This window comes from Carcharhinus amblyrhynchos, chromosome 25 (genome assembly GCF_965287045.1).
Source record: "Carcharhinus amblyrhynchos chromosome 25, sCarAmb.v2.hapA, whole genome shotgun sequence".
NCBI lineage: Eukaryota > Metazoa > Chordata > Chondrichthyes > Carcharhiniformes > Carcharhinidae > Carcharhinus > Carcharhinus amblyrhynchos.
In genome coordinates, this window is record NC_137348.1 from 28330615 (window position 1) to 28352119 (window position 21505).

The 21505-nt window shown below is 41.9% G+C and overlaps 1 protein-coding gene across 7 annotated transcripts in view; it reads left to right on the top strand.

Annotated features, from left to right (window-relative positions):
* Window positions 1-1331, top strand: part of LOC145358362 (histone-lysine N-methyltransferase EHMT1-like) — a 152833-nt gene extending 151502 nt beyond the window's left edge. For all 7 annotated transcript variants that reach the window (XM_080212323.1, XM_080212327.1, XM_080212325.1 and 4 more), the window contains one exon: window positions 568-1331. In XM_080212323.1, coding sequence (XP_080068449.1) covers window positions 568-751 — 184 coding nt within the window. In that variant the 3' untranslated portion in view covers window positions 752-1331. The remainder of the gene's footprint in view (window positions 1-567) is intronic.
* Window positions 1332-21505: the final 20174 nt, after the last annotated feature.

The following is a 21505-nucleotide window of genomic DNA, read 5'->3' on the forward strand; positions in this document are numbered from 1 at the left end:
GCATTTCCAAACAGTGTGTACTTCAAGCAGTGTATCTTTCTGTTATTAGTTCATCCCACTGTAAAGAAAATACAGGTAATAAATGGCCACCTGCAGTATAAAAGTAGTGCTGAAAAGTATGTTCAGTGACTAATAATATAGAGTTGCAGTCAACCTGTAAAGTAATAACACTGCTAAGAGGCAGAATTGGCCGCATGTTGGCACAGTCGTTAGTACTGCTGCCTCACAGCACCAGAGCCCAGGTTCGATTCCTAACTTGTGTCACTGTCTGAGCGGAGTCTGCATGTTCTCCCTGTGTCTGTGTGGGTTTCCTCCGGGTGCACCGGTTTCCTTCCACAGTCTGAAAGACGTGCTGGTTAGGTGAATTGACCGTGCTAAATTCTCCCTCATTGTACCTGAAAAGGTGCCAGAGTGTGGCGAATAGGAGATTTTCGCAGTAACTTCATTGCAATGTTAATGTAAGCCTACTTGTGACACTAATAAATAAACTTTAAAAAAGTACTGCTTAAGGAGAATCTTGGTCTTTTTCAAGGAACTCTTTTAATACTCTGCTGTGTTTTTTCTTAGTTTTGATTATGGAGACAGGTTCTGGGACATCAAGAGTAAATACTTTACCTGTCAGTGTGGTTCAGAGAAGTGCAAGCATTCAGCTGCTGCCATTGCTCAGCGACAAGCTACAGTGTCTCAACTAGAAGCACAACAAAATGGACTTCCAGACACCAGCTCAGCCGCATCTGCCAATGTTTCTTGACATGCTAATTCAACCTGGACCACATTGAGCTGCATTGAAAGAAATGGCTCTGCTTGTGTGAACAGACTCTTGGAAGCACCAGCTCAGCTGTACTGATGAAATCCTTCCTGCGAATTGTCTGTCTAGATATTGACAATAGGACATTTAATAAATTGAACTTTTGTTATAGTGAGGGCCAACAGTTATGGTGCTGATTATTGTGTGACTTTACTCCTGAGTAAAACTCACCTCAAGATTGTATAAAGGAACAACTTGTTTTTAACATGAATTCAAGTAAAACTTTTTTACATGTAGTAGTATTAGTAATGGTAAAAGTAGTAAAAGTTTGTCTTTGAATTTACCATCTGCTGTTGATGCGTGATGGTTGGACATTAAAACACCATTTTTGCATAAAATTTTTAAAGGTCCTTTAGTGCAGGTCAGTTTTTTTTTGTGCAAGTCCTTTGAGAACTTTACAGAGACATTACTGTTTGCATTCATTATAATTTTTAATGGTTTTAAGGGCATTTATGCTTGATCCATTAGTGTTCTGAATTTGTATGCAAATCTTGCTCAAATGTTATAAATAAAAGCAGTTCGTAATAGATTTGTGAAGTGTGTAAATGCTTATTTTAAACCGATGTAACATTACTTTAAGAATTATCAACTTATTGAAGACAGTGATAACATATTCCTGGGTTCAATTTGTGGCATCTTAATATAAGATCTTAATGAAGTGTTATAAAGATATGCAAACAAGACACATGAAAAATTCCTACATGTGTCCAAGGACCCATTTCAATTGGTAGTATCAGATGGAGTGGAAAGGTTGAAACATACTTAAAGGTGCATTTCTGTTACATTTTAATTCAATGGACTGAAATAGTTGACCACTGTTCATTGTGTACGCGGTTGCCAAACATATTTGATGTAGTCAGTTGAAGGATTGACACTAGCTTGAAGGAAGTGTGTCTCAATTATAGTCAAAAGCATTTTTAAAAAAATTACAATGTGCCATTACGATTTCTTCAACTTGGCAAACCTGGCTACTATTGTACTGTGACTACACAGCTAGCGAGTCCCAGATACATCAATGTTTCTCAAAACCACAACCTCTACCTTCTAGATGATCAGGACTGCGGATCATTCTGATGTTTCACTTTTATTATATGCTTCAAAAGCACAACTTTTGAGTAACAGTTATGTAACATTTCACTAATATTGAAGGTGAAAGACCATAGTATTGGATCGTCAAATAATGAGAACCAGTTGGAGGACTGTTCTTTGGGAGAACTATGAAACTATCCTTTGGTGCTGCTGTGTCAAATTCAGGACAAATCATTTTGTTTATATTACTTAGGTTATAAAGAGCACCATAAACAAACTCAACAAAGAAGAGTATTAGAATTAGGAGTGTACAATGCTGTAGAGACTTGATGGGGCAATGCTGGAATCATCCAATAAATCACTGAAGCAAAGGGAATTTTTTAACTATGTAGTTGGGGTTTAGGTGCAGGGGAAATTTTGGTTTGAATATTGACAAATCTGTTGTATAAATGGTGTAAGTTCAGATATAACTTCCTGACCAAAGGAAATCTAACAGCTTCTGTATGATGTGTTTAAATATGAATATCTCGTCTGATTCCAGAGATGAGGGGTTTGTTGTATGGAGAGAGATTGAACAGTTTAGGCCAATGCTGTCTGGAATTTAGAAGAATGAGGGGAGATCAAATTGAGTATACAAGATGATAAAAGATGTGGAGCAAATGCTAACTCTTGTGGGGCATTCTAGGATGAGAGGTCATAGTCTTAGAATAAGGGGTAGCAAATTTAAAACAGATTAGGAAAAACTACTTCTCCCAAAGGGTTGTGAATTTGTTGAATTTGCTACCCCACAATGTGGTGGATGCTGGGCCAGTGAGTAAATTTAAGGAGGACTTAGATTTTTAATTTTTAATGAGTTTGAAGGGCTATGGGGAGAAGACAGGCAAGTAGTGGTGAGGAGCATATCAGCCATGATCGGATGACTGAGCAGTCTCGAGGGGCCAAATGGCCTAATCCTGTTCTTATATCTTAGGAACTAATACATCCATTCAGTCCATCAAGCCTGCACCGACGACAATCCCACTCAGGCCCTATCCCTGCAACCTTTTGTATTTACCCTGGTGGTTCCCCTGAGGGCAATTTAGCATAGCCAATCCATCTAACCTACGCATCTTTGGACTGCAGAAGGAAATTCGAGCACCAGGTGGAAACCCTCGCATACATGAGGAGAACATGCAAATTCCACACACACTGATCTGAGGCTGAAATTGAACCTGGGTCACTGGCGCTGTGAGATAGCAATGCTAACCACTGCCATGGTACTGCTTTGATTATACTCACTGTCCATGAAGCTGAACCTCTGCTTTTGCAATACCTTCCCATCCCACTTTCTGATCAGTGAACTACCTCTTCAGCTCTATTCTTGCTTCCGTCATCAACTTGGTTCCACCATTTTCACAATCCCTCCTCAAAATATGCCTGAAACTCCTATTACCAGGAGTTATGTCCAACTCTGTTTCTTAACACTTGTTGGTGTAAGTTGAAGGTGATAATCCATTGGAATACCAGGGTGATTAGGCAGTGTTATAAAGTAAGAGCTCTTGTGTCTAGTTGACCTATATTTATTTATTCTATATTAGAAGTGCTATATAATGTTGCGAGGTATTTGTCAGAAATGTAAAGCAAGCAATGGTCAAAAGGTGATTTTATGTGGGCTGATCAGACATTTGACCCAGGAGGTAGGTTTAGAGAGGGAAGTAATTGCATCTGGTTGACTGAAGGCACAAATAGTTAATGGTTAGGCAGAAGGAAGGGAGATCCACAAGAGGCTATGGTCAGTGGATCAAGGAAGAGAGAATATTAAGTAAAATGGAAATTTTAACTGAGACATGGGAGCATCCATGCTCAGAATAGACCATCAAAGCAGCAGGACTTGGTGTGAGATTAGAGGCAGAGAACAAAGTTTAAAACAAGCTGAAGTTCATGGAGATGAAAATGATAAAGCATTGATGTGAATTTCAGCAGCAGATGAGCTGAAATAGGATCTTACGTGGGTGATGCTTCAGATGTTCACTGACTGCGCCTGCCCAGCTGGGATTCTCCAATCCTGCTGCAATGAATTTGGCTGAGTGCCAAATTCTCTCTTCTCACCAGTGGCAGGATGTGAATGACCAGAGAATTCCAGCCCATAGACACCGGAGTTGCAGCTCTTTTAAATAGGATGCAGAGGTTGCAAATACTCTGCAGATATTTCAGGCTGAACTAAACTACAAAGGAGGGGGATGATGCTGAAATCCTAACCAGAATTCCCTGTCTCATTCGCCCCACTGCCAGTGAGAACTAAGTGCAGTGGGACTGGAGAATCCCAGCCTTGGGCGAGGTCGGAGAATTCCAGCCAGTGTCAGTCATCGTCCAAGTGTTCAGCTGAAGTAAGTAGCAGTTTATGGAAGATTGAATGTTGAACAAACAGATTATGGGACAGTGGAAGGGCTGAGATCGATTGTGAAGCTGGGAATCGTTGATCTGTAGCACTGAGACTACTAAACTTGTGTGAATGGTTTCTTATTTTTCCTAAACATGTCTGCTACTTTGGAAAAGGTCAAAAACTTATTGTCCTTAAAATGCTCATCGCCATGCTTTATAGCTCCACCCTGTCCAAGCATTCCCATGGTTTTTGTTGTTATTAACAAGTTGGATTCTTCCTTAGATTGATGTTTGTAAAACCAAAGCCACCCATTGCAATTACCAACTACATCTGTGTCCCTCTACCTTTGATTCAATTGCCCTTGCTGGATGTTACCTCAGTTTGGAGAAGAGGTGGTGGCTTTGTGGTCCTGTCACAGGACTAGTAATCCAGTAGACCCAGGGAATTGCTCTGGGAACCTGGATTCAAATCCCACCATGGCAGATGATGAAATCTGAATTTCATCAAAATCTGGAATTAAAAGTCTAATGATGACCATGAAACCATTGTCGTTTTAAAACAAGCTCACTAATGGTCTTTAGGGAAGAAAATCTGCCATCTTACCAGGGCTGGTCTACATGTGACTCCAGATCCACAGCAATGTGGTTGACTCTTAAATGTCTTCAGGGCTGGTAAACAAATGCTGGTCCAGCCAGCGTCATCCACACCCCATGAACGAATAGTTTTTCTTTAAGAAAAAGCACTCCAGATATTCGGCAAGACAAAACAAGTTTATTTGATTTTACTCAGAGTGTGGTGAAGGGAGTTGGATTCAAAAATGCATCATCCCTTAAGCTTTAGTTTGATCCAGTGACATGTTAACATTTTCATACATATTCCACGTGCGTCAGGGTTAATATTCATAAATTGTTCACAAAATAAAAATGTTCTATCGCAACCCACTCCCAGTTGTCAAAACAGCAACACTAGTGTCTAGACTGTCCTGCTGACAGACAGTTCATTTGATTGGAAAGGCTGGAATTTTTAAGTGCTTTTCTGATGTGATATTAACCATTGTAACAGGAAATGTGGTTTTCCTTTCTGATTTGGAAGGCACCAGTTTCTGACTGCGATAATTTACTGAAGTTCAGAAGGATTCAGTCCAGGGAATAAAATCCACATTTCTCCTCTTCTGCCCTGAATGCATTATAACTTAAAATTTATTTATTTTTTTCACTTCAAGTCCAACCAAGTATTCCCAAATTAGAACGGAATATGGCACAGGGAAGACAGAATTCAGTGTGGGTCGAGTGGAGATCATCCATTGTTTATGGTGAGTTGCGGCTGAGAGTTTGGATCATAAAGCTAACAGGATAAATTATTCTGCATCTTTAAAAAGTTGCAATTAATTTATTGGTAAGAACCCATTGACTTGACCTCGTTGTTCACTCGTACACAGATTGACGTTTTTTGCTTTGAGTTTGATGGTGTGTCAATTTAAACCATGCCCTTTACATATTTGATTGGGAATACTAACCATTCGTTGACTGGATTGGGCTTGAGCGATTTGTATGTCAGTATTTCTCCCCTCTCCTATACCCCTAAGTCTGTTTTCCCTACAATGCTCCCCTATTCACTGGTGTAACATTCATCCCATGTGTATTCTCGTAATAACTGAGAGATCTGCAACTTTGTAACTAGCATCTCAGATGGATATCTGCTCAGTTCCTGGTACCCGAGTGTTAATGTGAACAAACAGGACGTTGCTAATGAGTTCACTAACACAGTGGCAGATTGCAGTAATTTACACAATGGGCAGGATCAGTACATGGGTCACAGCTATTTAAAATCTATGTTGATCACTTAAATGAGAGGCCAGTAATGTATCCAAATTTGATGACCATATGAAGTTAAGTGGGAAAGTAAGCAGCAAGGAGGGCACAAAGAGATTGGGGTGATGGTGGTGGGATACACAGGTTGGGTGAGTGGACAAGAATATGGAACAATGTAGAAAAGTTAGAAGTTATCAACATTGGTAGAAAAAAAATCAAAAAAGAATATGTTTTGAATGGCAAGAAACTGGGAAATATTAGAGAGAGAGATTGAATAGACCAGGTCTTTATTGCCTGAATCTTAGAAGAATGATCTAACTGAACATAACATTTCTAAGGGGCTTGACAAGGTGGATGCCCTTGTCTGGGGAACCTAGAACACTGGGTCATGTATCATAATAAGACTCAGAATAAGGAGGTAGCACTATGGTGGGCACAGGATTCCAGGTTCAATTCTGGCCTTGGATTACTGTGTAGAGTTTACACATTCTCCCTACCTTTGTTTGGGTTTCCTCCAAAAGCTCCGATTTCTTCCTACTGTCCAAAGATGTTCAGGTTACGTGGATTAGCCATGGTAAAGGCTCAGGGTTACATGGATAGAGTGGGGTGGGGGTGGGAACAGGGGGCCTGGGTGGTGCAGACTCAATGGGCCGAATGGCCTTTTTCTGTACTTGTAGGGATTCTATGGATCTAAGAGATAGATGATTTAGGATTGAGATGAGAAATGTCTTCACTTCAAGGATTGTGAATTTTTGGAATTCATCACCCCTTGAGAGCTGTGATTGTTCAGTCATTAAGCATAATCAATGGGTTGATGTATTTTTGTGTAAGAAGGTAGAATTGAGATGGAAAATGAGCAATGATCTTGTTGAATGGAGGACCAAATGATAAACACCAGCTCCTTTTTCGTATGTCCTTAATGACATAGACTCAATGGACTGATTGGTCTCTCTGTGCTGTAACCATTTGATGATTTTCAGGGCAATTTGGATGAAGTTGCTGGCTTTGCTTCTGCAATGAAGAACAGTTGTTCAGATTGAAAGCAACAGGTCTTCATCGGACAAGGACAACCACCTGTATCTTTTCCAATTTTCATGTTTGATGTCTTACTGATATAACCCAGTTCAGCTGATGACAACCCATTGCATCTGCTGTTTGCATAAAGGACACTTACTAATTTGATCAAAAGTGATGGGGCAGATGAAATTTCCCCACAGCTGACAGCCAAAATGAGAAAATATTTAACATTATTTCTAAATGAGTTTAGTCCCAAAAGAAATCTTGTGATGGTTAACTGTAGGAAAATGGAAATGAAAGTCAACTCACAAAGTTATTAAACCACCACATGAAATATGATGAGCTTTGGTCAGCCATGCCAGTGATGGGACCCACTGACTTTCCATCCATTAATAAGATACAGTGCTAATGTGGGGAGTAGAAATGCTGTAATCCCCCTGCCACTACGTCTTCTAGTGAAGAGTCCATGGACTTGAAACATTCACCCTGTTTCTCTCCTGACCTGCTGGCAGATGCGGGCAGACCTGCTGAGCTTTGCCAGCATCCTCTGTTCTTGTTTCAGATTCCAGCATCCACAATATTTTGCTTATTCCACTATGTCCCTGCCTTGTTTGCTCTCGACTTGGTGACATTTGTAAACTCAGCTACAAATTGTTGCTAACTTATCTTGAATCTGTAACTGATAACACTTTACTGTTGAAGAAGGCCAAGAATATTTTGTGCTGTACTACAGTTGCTCCTCCATATCTACATCTGTGCGTGAGGCAATGGTGAAGGATACAGCCTGAACCACTGGCGCAGATTGATGTGAGTTTAGAATTGGATAAATCCTGTCCAGGCCTGTGGAATGCAAGTTTGTTTAAGGGAAGAATCTTAACTGCAGTGGGTTTGGTCAATCTCATCCCAGTTCCTGCTGGAGCCCAGAGCTAAAATACAACTCCATCCTTTGAATAAACCCAATGCCTTTGCTTTACTTCATGGTATTTGCTTCAAGAAACATATTTGCAGCCCAAAGGCTGAATTGCAGTGTAACAGAGTTTGAGTACAGAAAATGATGCTAAAGGACAATAGAGAACAGTTGGATAGCAAGATGAGTAAATAGTTAAGGCAAAGATTTCTTCCCTTACCTCAAATCCTTTGAAGCTTAAGCCTAGATGAAATGGAGAAAGCTTTTTAAATCATTTAGGAAGGTACAGATGTTCTATCCAATGTCCAAGAACATGGCACAAGTGCAGGAAAATGCATTAGTGTGCCTGGGGTGACACAGTGGTTAGCATTGCTGCCTCATGGAGCCAGGGACCCAGGTTCAATTCTGGCCTTGGGTGACTGTGTGGAGTTTGCACGTTCTCCCTGTGTCTGTGTAGGTTTCCTCCCACAGTCCAAAGATGTGCAGGTTAGGTTGATTGGCCATGTTAAATTGCCCCTTAGTGTCAGGGGGACTAGTTAGGATAAATGCATGTCGTTACAGGGATACAGCCTGTGTGGGATTGTGGTTGGTGCAAGCTTGATGGGCTGAATGGCCTCCTTCTGCACTGTAGGGATTCTATGACGCTTTGATTTGGTGGTAGATACTGTCGGTGCAGACTTGATGGGCCAAAGCCTTTTCTGCACTCTATGGGTGGGATTTTCTGGTTGCGCTCACCCCAAAGCCAGAAAATCCCACCCGTGTTCAACAGACCTTTGCATGGCTCCCCCCTCCCTGCCTGCTACAATTCCCATGGTGGGCGGGGAGGGGAATATTCTGCCCTATGACTCTATGACAGGCCAAAATGGACTGTGCACACACCACCAAACAGACATTTAAAAATTGTAATTAGCTGCAAATGTGACTGTTAAATAACTAGAGACACGAGTTGGAAAGACAGCTTGAATTTTGAGGTTTCTTATCAATGGGCTGACAGTGCTCACTATGGCTGCCAGAGTTGTACTTTATTTATCCAGCAGAGGGAGCAATGCTTAGTTTTGATATACTGTGGTTAAGTGGTGCAATCAGCAATGTTGAATTGGTGTAGAATACTTGCTGCTTTTTTACAGGTTGGTTGTCACAGTGCTCTAAGTCGTTAACAGCTGTATTAAATAACAAAGTAATCCATCTTAAATGAGAGTCAAACAACGTTTGGATATTAAAAATTCTGACCTGTGCTTTCAAATCCCATAATGGCCTTGCCCCTCCCAGTCTCCTCCAAACAAAGAACAAGGAAAGTTACAGCACAGGCCCTTCGGCCCTCCAAACCTGCACTGACCGTGCTGACCATCTGAACTAAACTCCCCTACCCTTCCAGGGAGCAGATCCTCCATTCCCAACCTATTCATGTATTTGTCCAGATGCCCCTTAAATGTCACTATCACATCTGCTTCAACCATCTCCCCCGGCAACGAGTTCCAGGCACCCACCACCCTCTGTGTGAAAACAATGTGGAAACAATCTGTGGGGTTACAGGGAAAAGGCCAGAGAATGGCACATCCCTCTGCAATATCTACATTTTATTAATTCTGGCCTCTTAATTATAATTCCCAATTATGTTGCACTTCTAATGATAACTGCTCCATTGTTGGTGGTTATGCCTTCAGTTGTCCAGGCCATAAGCTCTGCCAGTCCCTCCCTACACATTCTCAAGCAACTTAATCCACTCTCCTTGTTTAAGACAATCCTTAAAATCTTTGACCTAACTTTTATTACATTAAAGGCACTATATAAATGTAAGTTGCTGTTTTAATGGGAAGTGATCAAGCTGGAACATAAACTCTGTAGTAAATTTCTGGCTCTGCCCACCACGGGAATCGCAGCTGGTGAGGCAGAAAATTTGGTGGACCATCTAAAGGTCTGTTGACCTCGGGCAGGAATTTCCAGTCTTGGAGCGTGCACAGCCGAAAAATCCTGCCCTCTCTTTCGGAGTATAACCCAGCATTTTCTGGAGATTTTTAGTTAATCTTTCTGTATCTGCAATATTTTGCTTTCTTTTTTTAGGATTACTTTTGTGAACTTAGGTGCTGCCAAAGAAATGTGTAACAGACACAATGCACGTCTGATGAGGTGCAAAGATATTACAACCCAATAAAAATCATAGTTGTAACAGCCTGAGAAATTTGGCAAACTTGGGGCGGCACAGTGGCAAGCACTGTGCCTCACAGCGCTAGGAACCTGGATTCAATTCCTGGCTTGGTTTACTGTGTGAAATTTGCACATTCTCCCTATGTCTGCATGGGTTTCCTTTGGGTGCTCCGGTTTCCTCCAACAGTCCAAAAGATGCGTGAGCTAGGTGGATTGGCCATACTAAATAGCCCCCGAGTGTCAGGGGGACTAGCTAGGTCAAATGCATAGTGTTATGGAGATTTGTCCAGGTGGGATTGAGGTCGGTGCAGACTCGATGGGCCGAATCGCCTCCTTCTGCACTGTAGGACTCCATCTTTTCAAACTAATGTTGGGGAATTTCACAATAACTTCATTGCAGTGTTAATGTAAGCCTTACTTGTGACTAATAAATAAATAAAAACCTCGGAGAGGAACTTAGAAAAATGCAGCTTCTATATTCAAAACATTAAACTTTGCTATGGTTCAATTTTTATTGATAAATAAGATGTGATGTGAATCAAGAACTTTAAAATGCCAGAAACCAGAGATAATGTCATTTTAACTTAAGCTGCAGTTTGGGGTGTTAATACAACTTGAACTTTAAGTTTACTTACTAGTGTCACAAGTAGGCTTATATTAACACTGCAATGAAGTTACTGTGAAAATCCCCTAGTCGCCACACTCTGGCACCTGATTGGATACACTGAGGGAGAGTTTAGCATGGCCATTGCACCTAATCTTTTGGTGCAGCAGGAAACCAGATGCCAAACTTTTACTTAATACTAATTTTATTTTCAGAATGCAACATTGCAAATATTTACCTCCTCCTTACCAACACCCAGTCTCCCAGAAGTCTCTCTTTATACTCTTTCTGAGCAAATAAATCAGCAGATGGCCAACTCCTGAAGGAGCAAATCACCTTGAGTACATCAAACACCCCTTAAAGAGTCCGGGTATGAAAGTTGGCCATGATCCACAAAGGACCACAGTCATTTCTCTCTCTCCACTGGAGCGAGGCAATTGGTTATATCTGGCTTCAGACACAGCACTCTGCAAATGTGGAGTAGGGTGAAGGAGCAGGGATTGACTCTATGACATTAGCATCATACGCTAGCCAACTTGCTCTCTTCTAATGTACTAAACAAACCAATAATCTAATTAACAGCTCCTTAAAGGGGTAGGCCTGTCTTCATGTGCTTTTTAAAATAAGCAATAAATAAATAAGTAATTACCAAGGTGGCAGCCTCTTAATACCTTCTTCAGAAGGTAATTATTTAGACAAAGACTTCCCCTAGCCGGGGGATTGAACCCAAGCCCTTCCATACGATAGGCAGGGATACTAACCTATATACTAACAAGAAGTTTCCTAAAGTTTTGTTCCTATTCTCTTTTAATAATTAATCATAAACAATAAAATAAACTAATCAAAGGGGATGACAGGCCCTGATGGAGCACTGTAACTGAAACAAAGTGTCGAAGGAGACTTAGCGAATCAAACTGAAGTATTGTTTCCAGGGCCTTGATGACACATTCCAGCTCCTGCCATGCCCACCAATCATGGAAGACCTCAAGGATGCCAGTGAACACCATGTCCTACCTCTCCGGGGCCACGAATGTTGCAAGTCTCTCTTTACCGCCTCTTTTCGGTAAAGAAATGGTCAGAACAAATAACCAGCCATGATCATACTGAATGGCGGAGCAGGCTCAAAGCACCGAAAACCCCATTCCCGCTTCTAGTTTCTATGTAGAACAATGTAGCTAAGCAGTGGGTGGGTGGTGGGGTGACAGCCCCTGGTGGAGCACGGTGACTAAAACAGAAATGTAAAGGAAACTGAAGGGTTTCTAATCTTCACATTTGAAGAACTCACCTTGGAATTCTCTCCAAAGTTCGCTCCAACTTGGACGGCTTCAACAAGGACCTACCTCCGAGATTTCATACTCACCTTCTGATATTCCCTTTGCCTGGATCTGTGAGTTCACTCAAAATTCACCTTCCAAGCGTACTTTCAGATCTTTGGCTGTGCCATGCATGAGCATTGCTGGTCCAAAAGTCCCATGGTAATAAGTCACCAGCCTTTGGATGCCTCATTGGATCTTTAAGGCTTCTCTTAAGCCTGGTTCGCTTCAGTTCTATGCCGTGCAGCTCTTTCTTTAACTCCTCTGCTCCAGTCATTTATGCTGACCGAATGCAGCCTATCTATGATCCCTGTCGTTGTCCCAGCCTGGACCTTTCTTCTAGGAACACTTTCTGTTCTACTTTCTGGTTTGGAACCTTCGTTTTGACTTGGGACCTTCTCCCTGTCCCCCTCCCTATGTCCTGTTTCCGAGGACACCTCTCTGGCACTCTGGTTCCAGGCCACCAGACCTGCAGTTATGCCCTGTTTCACTTCCCTGCTCCCTTTCCATTTGTGCAGGATCAATTCTTGGCCTAAATAACATAAAAGACATACTGCAATGTGCACCCATTTCCCAGCCAGTGCACACACAGAAGTATTGAGGTCCGCTGTAAACTGTAGCTCCCAAACTGCGACTGCTGATGTAGGTAAGTGTTTTGAGTTTCACCCCATTTGATTGGGACAATGGTGGTGGTATTGTTGTACTCACACTCAATATCTTCAGCCTTGTTGTAAAACTGATGCTGAGGTTGAAATGGTTTTCCAGCGAAGCTTTCTCTGAAGGAGAAACTCTGAGAGACTGTCTCCTGCAAAGCTTCTCTTCCTTAGTTATTTAGAAAGCAATTCTCAGGATATAGGCATTGCTGGAAAGGTTGGCATTTCGTAAAATCATAAAATCCCCACAATGCAGCCCATCGAGACTGCTCCGACTCTCCAACAGAGGATCCCACCCAGGCCCTGTCCCATAACCTCATGTATTTAACCTGCTAATCCCCCTAACCTATTCATCTTGGCACGCGAAGATGCAATTTAGCATGACCAATCCACCTAGCCGGCACATCTTTGGACTGTGGGAGGAGACTGGAGCACCCGGGGGAAAACATGCAGACACGGGGAGAATGTGCAAACTCCACACAGATACTCCCCTCCACCCAAATCCCTGCCACTGTGCCACCCCAAATTAGTGCCATTCCCTAGTGCTGCCTTTGAGATGGTTATGAGCCACATTTTTGAGTGGTTTGATACAACAGAATAATTCATTAGGCTACACTTCAGAAGGCCATTCCGTGTATATTTGGAGACGCATATAGGCCAGTCCTGTTGAGCACAACAGATAGCTCCTTCCTTAAATTACATTCATGGCCAGCTGAATTTTCCAACAATTTGATAGCTTTGTGATAGCTTTAACTAATACCTACGTTTTAATTCCAGATATTTATTCAAATTCAAATTCTCAAACTGGCATGGTGCGGTTTAAATTCTCAGGCTTACTAGTTCAGTAATATAATTACCACATTAATGAACACTTAGACTTTTGACTCTGGGTTGAAACTGCATTTAGGCTCTAATTGTAGCAGTAATTTGAAGTGGAATTATCAAGGCTACAGCTATTATATGAATGCACCCATGAATATTCCAGAACTTTATGAAGCAAAATATTTAGTACTTGCGGCTGAGTGAAGAGAGATTGGATTGACTGGGGTTGTTTTCCTTGGAGCAGAGGAGACTGAGGGCGGACATGAGGGCAGCACAGTGGCACAGTGGTTAGCACTTCTGCCTCACAGCGCCTTGGGTCACAGTCTGTGTGGAGTTTGCACATTCTCCCCGTGTCTCCATGGGTTTCCTCCGGGTGCTCGCATTTCCTCCCACACTCCAAAGATGGGCGGGTTAGGTTGATTTGGCCATGCCAAATTGACCCATTGTGTGAGGGGAACAGCAGGGTAAATACATGGGGTTAAGAGGATAGGACATGAATGGGATTGTAGTCATTGCAAACTTGATGGGCCAAAAGGCCTCCTTCTGCACTATGATAATTGAGATGTCTAAAATTATGAGGGATAGATAATCAGGAAGAAACTTTTCCTCTTGGTGTTGGGATTAATGGCTGGGAGGCATAGATTTAACATAAGGGGCAGAAGGTTTACAGGGAATGTGAGGGAAAAGATTTTCATTCAAAAGGTGCTGGGAGTCTGGAACTCACTGCCTGAAAGGATAGCGGATGCAGAGACCTTCATAACATTTAAGAAGTATTTAGATGTGCACTTGCGATGCCAAGACACATAAGACTATGAGCCAGGTGCTGGAAAATGCAATTAGAATGGTTAGGTGGTTTGTTTTTGACCAGCACAGATGATGTGGGCCAAAGGGCCTTTTTCTGTGCTGTATACCTCTATGACTCAATGCCTAGTTTTTATTCCACAAGGAAGGAATTTAGCTCTTATTTAACGGTAAGCTTGGGGGGTTTTGATAAAGGGCTTTATAAAGCCCTTTTACTATTATATCTAACATCTTGGTTCTTAACTTATAACAATACTGTCCTCAGCTGAGCCTGACCTAACAAGGTATGAATAATGATTAGCATTTATGAATCAAGTGGAATTTATTAAGCAAAATGTTACATATACGAAACAAAAAATAGTGGAGACAGTGTGGGAAGATTTTTATCCCTTAAGGTGGTGAGTGTTGTCAATGCCTTTTCTCTTCTGTCTCTGAAGTAATGTTGTTTTGAACCGTGTTTCAAAGATGTAATACCATTGAAACCATAGTATAATTGGCAGCAAAGTAGACTTTGCAATGGATAGAACCATGCATGAAAGAAAGAAAGAGCGATGAACTAAATAAAAGGAAGGAGATGCAGGAAAGTGAGAAAAATTTAAGGAAGTATTTTAACATTGCCAAAATATTTCACCCGAACAGTGTTAAGGGAAGAAGCACATAAAGTAAAAATCAATGCAGATGGCTAGGAAGTCATGAAGCATTAAGGAGAAAAAAGAAGCAATGTAAAATTCAGACTGTATTCAAAAAAAACACAGGGGTAGTACTTTTCCAGAGGTAGCTCAGGGATATGTGGAAGTGGTAGAACAACGAGATCTGAGGTTTGTTACTACCCCAGCTGATGTTACAAGTCAGATCCCAGAAAGCTGGCTTGATAGATCCAAACCTTCTCTCTAGAAACTGTGCAAGGAAGTTATTGAACAAATTCACACGAGTCTGTTGATGAATTTCTCACCCAAAAATAAAATATTTATTATACAAGAAAAATGAGCTTTTTTGCACCAGACAAAAGGATTGGAAAAAAACCTTGATACAAGCATCAGAAGATGATTCCAATATTTACCATTCTGTTACTCCAGCAATATCTTTACAGCCACATCCAAATTCAATAAGGTGAAACAAATTGTGTATTTTGTATTGCAATATTCAGGGTAAATATGAGGTACATATGAATTAAGAGACAAACTGTCGTCAGACACAGTACATGACTCCAAAGTAAATGACAAATGTGACCAAAGCAGATTGTATGGATTTCTCAAACACCCAAAATATTTGTCACATCGTGAGACAACTGGTCTCATGAAAACTTTATTTTTCTCACGAGGGTTTTCAATTTCTACATTTGAAGAAATTGCTCCCAATTTGATGGCTTCCTCGGAAGTTTCAATCTCTCCTTTTGAGATTCCTTTCTCCTGGATTTCCAAATATGCACAAACTTTACCTTCTGAGCACAATTTCAGGTCCTTGGCCATGCCAAGCAGAACACCATTGCTCCAAAGTGGTCACAGGCTTGCCAACCTTCAGCTGCCTCCACAGATCATCAGCGCTTATATCAAGCCTGCTTTCCTTTAACCTAATCCTTGCAGTTTGCTCTTTAACTCAGAGCCTGTTATTCTATTCCTTTCTTTAAACTTGACTTCTGGGACCTTTTTCTGAGCTCTGCCTTGTCCCCAGCTGAAGCTTACTTCTGGGGCTCCTCCCTGTCCCCAGTCCTGATACCAGTGGCTTGCTCTTTGGGACACTTTCCTTAGTGAAGGTACAATTTCTCAGGTCAAGTGACCTGCAAAGCACCATTTTGCTTCTTTGTTTCTACACAGGTGTGCAGGACTGGTTCCCAAGCTAAAGAACGTAAACAACACAAACTATGTCCATGTGGTCATTTCTCAGTTGGCTCATGCTCAGCAGACTCAAGGTCCTGAACTACAATTGCTGATTTAAAATTAAGTATGTGAGTTCCCTTCCACACTTAGGGTGGGCAGGTTAAAGAGGAGCGCACAGAAGGAAAATCTGGTGAGCATGTGTGATCAAGTATCTCAAGTTGAACATGTCTCTCTTTATGTGTTCTGAAGAAGGGTCGTTTTGACTAAGATGTTCACTGGGATTCTGCACCCACAGTGACATGTCAGCAATACACAATGAGAGGCCAATAACCAGAATCTCACCGCAAGGTCTGGTGGGGAGGGGAGGGAGGGAGGGTGTCGTATGAGGTTCTTGCCCAGGAGGATGGGAACCCCATTTAAATATATTTAAGTCCCATTAGCAGCTTCCCCACTGTATTGTCCCCCCCGCCAACATTAGTATCCGTCCCCTTGATGACGTGACACCACATTGGCGGGTTTCACAGCGGGTATGGTGCAACATGAACCAGATGGAAGGAAAGCAGTGGAGGCTGAGAGCAGCCCCTGGGCCAGAGGGACATGGCAATGTAGCACCCTGGCATTGCTCTCGGGACTGCTCCTTGGCTCTGCGTCTTGGCTATGAGGGTCGGAAACTCCCTGTGCACGGAGGGTGGCGGGGAGGGGTGTGTTCCCTGTGTGCATGGGGATTGATTCCCGTGGGGGTGTGTGTGTGTGTGTGTGTGTGTGGGGATGGTCTCCATGCATGGGGGGGGGACGGGAGGATGGTCTCCATGCTCGTGGTGTTGGGGGGGGCGGTGGGGGGATGGTTCTACATATGCATGCGGGGGAGCAGAGGGAGATCTGTGTGTCCATGGTGGGGGAGGCAGGTCTGCGTGTCCGTGAGGCTTTTTTAATTTCTAGTGCTGGAGATCGGAGCGCCCCGATCTCTGGAAAGCCGACATCACCAGCAGGATAGCTCCAGCATTTATTTTCCAAGTACTGGGAAGTGTGTCATGGAAAGCCAACCAATCAGCCTCTCCGCTTGTACAGCATAAAGTTGCTGTTTCTCCTGACATTTGGTATTCTTGTCATTGTCCAGAAAGCTTCGACAAAATGCCCTTTTTCACCAACTTCATCACACACTTTGCTGCTGTGAGGTCGGAATTTTTTTTTAAAGTTTATTTATTAGTGTCACAAGTAGGCTTACATTAACACTGCAATGAAGTTACTGTGCAAATCCCCTAGGCACCTATTCGGATACTGAGGGAGAATTTAGCACGGCCAATGCACCTACCCAGCGCAGCTTTGGACTGCGGGAAGAAACCGGAGCATCTGGAGGAAACCCACGCAGACACGGAGAGAATGTACAGACTCCGCACAGACCAATTTCCTCTTGAGCCAGCACTTAGTAAAAAAGGAAAATTCTGCCTGTTACCTCTGATTCCCTCTCCACAGGTGCTGCCAGACATTGCGTGTATTTCCAGCATCTCCTGTTTTTATTTTCCATTTCCAGCTCCCACTGTATTTTGGTTTCATTGTTTAGAATAATTTATAATATGTCTCCGGCAGTCAGAAAATTGAAAAATTGCTGAGTTACAGTTGTCAGGGTTGGTGGTGACCGTCATGCATTGGCAGACATAAATCTGCTGGCTACTTTGTACTTTGGACTTTAATGAGGTACGATGTACTTTGTTGCTGCGCTCTGTGCTGGGTAGTGCAAGCTGCAATCTGACACCAGTTGGAGGTGATAAAATATAAAAAGGAATTGCATCTTAACAAGGTGTGAAATACTGAGTGAGCGCCTGCCTCTGCGTGAGGTACAGAGTGCTGAACACACTGTACATGGCAAATGGGAAACTATTAACACTTCTCCCCATTTTAAATTTGGGCAGTTTATGCTGTAATGCGCTATTCATTGGTAAATTTTTCTTTACTCATCTTTCCTCACTACTCCATTGGTAGAAAATAATTGAGAACATTCTGTGGTGTGGAGGGTGCTTTGAAGATGGATTGACCTAACATGAACTATCCTGTTCATTATTTGGGTGCAGCGGTGGCACGCTGGTTAGCACTGCTGCCTCACAGTACCAGGAACCTGGCTTCAATCCCCAAACTGAGCAGAGTTTGCACATTCTCCCCGTGTCTGCATGGGTTTCCTCCCACAGTCCAAAGACATGCTAGTTAGGTGCATTGGCCATGCTAAATTCTCCCTCAGTTGCTGGAGTGTGTTGACTCGGGGATTTTCACAGTAACTTCATTGCAATGTTAATGTAAGCCTACTTGTGACATTAATGAATAAACTTTTTTAAAAAATAATTCCTGCCTCACAACAGCGAAGTATAATGAAGTTGGTGAAAAAGGGCATTTTGTTGCAGCTTTCTGGACAATGGCAAGAATACCAAATGTCAGGAGAAACAACAAGTTTATGTTGTACAAGCGGAGAGTGCTGATTGGTTGGCAAGAGGACTCTGAGCAGCCAACCAATCAGTACTCTCTTCTCATAAAGTGTTGCAGTAATTTCGCAGCTATTCGACTATAGTATACCTCACTCCTCGTAACTGATCAGTTGACACGTAGTTCAAGATCTTTATTCGAGCTATAGCAAGGACCCTACCAGTTACCAGTGATTTCCTGAATTACAAAATACAATGTCAATTGTACCCTTTGGTTCAACTACAAGAACTTAATATCCACCAATCAAAGGCTTACATTTGTTTAAAAAAAATCTATACCCATTCACAAATTAGAACTGGGATTACATAATATATGCCATGAGTATAGTTCTCCAATTACAATTTGAGCACGTCTATTTAATGATATTACCAAGCATACATTTCTTTCTACTTATCTATTAACTTCCAGACATAAGTATGATAAAAATAAATTTGACCAATGCTGTATTTCCTCTACTCAGTCTTGTATCAATCCCCCTACTGGGGTGGCACAGTAGCACACTGGTTAGCACTGTTGCCTCATAGCACTAGGGACCTAGGTTCGATTCTTGGCTTGGGTCACTGTTTATGTAGAGTTTGCACGTTCTCCTTCTGTCTGCATGGATTTCCTCCGGATGCTCTGGTTTCCTCCCACATTCTGAAAGACGTGCCGTTTAGGTGCATTGACCCAAACAGGCACTGGACTGTGGTGATCAGGGGAATTTCACAGTAGCTTCATTGCAGTGTTAATATAAGCCTTACTTGTGACTAACAAATAAACTTTAAACTCAATGTTTCTTAGTTTTAGCGGACATACATAAGTTACAGTTGCATTAGTGAACAAATAAATAGTTTCTTGTGCGCACATTGTGTGAAGAAAGCTTCTTTTATAATTAATGCAGCTTGGTACTTGACTATTATCTGTACCTGAGACAAATGGTTTCTCATCAGGGGTTGCCCTGTTTTTGAGAAATTCAGTGTCTAGCAGCTCATGCGATTTTTAAATGTGTATGATTTTCAAAACCTTTTATATAGTATAAAGTTGATGGGTGCGATCTTACTGCCTGTTTATACCATGCTCCCACTGCAGTGGGATGGGAAAATCCTGCTGGCATAAGGAACATTTGTATTTGTTATGATACAGAGATTGTCCCCCTTTTGAGAAGTAATGCCAAATCCCCCAAAGAGGAATACCTCACCTTGTAATCTGTTAAAAGTGTGTGGGAAGATGTGAACGGTTCTTCAGTAATGTTTAGTGGTTAACTAACAGAAATACCTGATGCTCACTTTAACATAGACATTTGGTAGTTTATTTATTTAACTAACAGGGAGTAAGTAACGCACCAAGTAAAATAAGACTCTAATGGTATGCTGTTCAAATAAATACAATACTCACTTGTTAACCAAAAAACATATAATAATAGAATTTAGTCACTCTCAAAAATACCATCAGGTTTGTGGCTTTCAGAATCTTCTGTAATTCTTCTGATGATTCCTCTGTCTGTAAGCTCTTTCTGATTTGGTACCTTTTGCTAGTTAGATAGTGCATTCCCTTAAGAGATATCTGAAGCTGGCAGAGTTGAGAGCTACTGTCTCCCTCTTGAGGTCTGAGAGGTGGCAGTTATTCTGTTGCTCACCCGGTTTTCACTCTGCACTCTCTTTTATACCGGTGATGACCTATCAATTTTGCTCCAATAGGATTGGTCTGATGTTGTCAACACCAGCAAATTCAAATTTAATAGGTTTCTGGTAGCTGAGTGCCTACTTTAAATTGAATGGTCTAAATTAAAAAAAACAGGTTATCTTGTTAAAATCGCTGCTTGACTTTTCGATACAAATGTTTCAGCTTGAACTCTGCATTTGTACCTTGCATTTTAAACCTCCAAGCGCGGAAACAAAACGCCAGCTTTTAAAGAGGTATCACAATGTTTTTTCCTCTAGCATTTTGACAATTTTTTAACATCTTTCCTGACATCGAATTCCAGCTTCACAAACTCAACTTTGCGACAATATTCTTGTGGTTTTCCTGATGAATGCCAAGACAGAAAGCTTTGACAAAATGTCTTTTTTCAGCAATACTCAAATTCTGTACTACCAAACAACTAATTGTATAATGAAGTTATTATACACAGTGTGTGTATAAAGTTGTAATATGATCTAACTGTACAATAACTGAAAACCTCTGTGCATCCACAATGAACACCAGATGGAGCAGCTTTTGTGGAGGCTTTGCTTTGATTTACCATTGATCAGTGTCATGTCTGTTAATAAATGCCTCTGTCCTTGCTGTTTAGCCATGCGCCATTCTGGCTTGAGCACCTGGAACAAGCTGAGAAGGGGGTCTGCAGCTGGCAGAGGGTGGTCTCATACAGCGCCCAGGCAAACAAAGAAGCTGAATGCTGGTCCAGGAAGGACTGCAACTTTGGATGAAAAGGGCATTTGTGCCTCTCCTGAGCCTGCAACTTACTATCATGCCATTTACCAGCTACAGGGGAGAGGAGAAATTATACACGATCCAGATGAAGACAACAGCAACATCAGATACTGTGAACCAGTCAGTCAAGAGCCACAAGGTGTGGATCATGTCACAAGGAAGGGAAACGAGATTGTGCAACAAGACAATGTAATCAGAACACATGAAATGTACAAGCGTGCTCTCCCCCTAAACAGTTACCAACAATCCTTCCTTCAGCACAGAAAAATTCATCAGCCTTCTCAAAGGGAAATATACGACCACCACACACTCGAGGAGAAAAATCCAACACTGGGGTAAGCCAGAAAGAAACAATTATGTGTCAATTAAGTTTTAAAATGTCATCATTTCACAGCTCTTCAGAACACGCAACCATATAACATTACAGCGCAGTACAGGCCCTTTGGCCCTCGATGTTGCACCAACTTGGTGAAGCCAATCTAAAGCCCATCTAATCTACACTATTCCAGTATCATCCATATGTTTGTCCAAT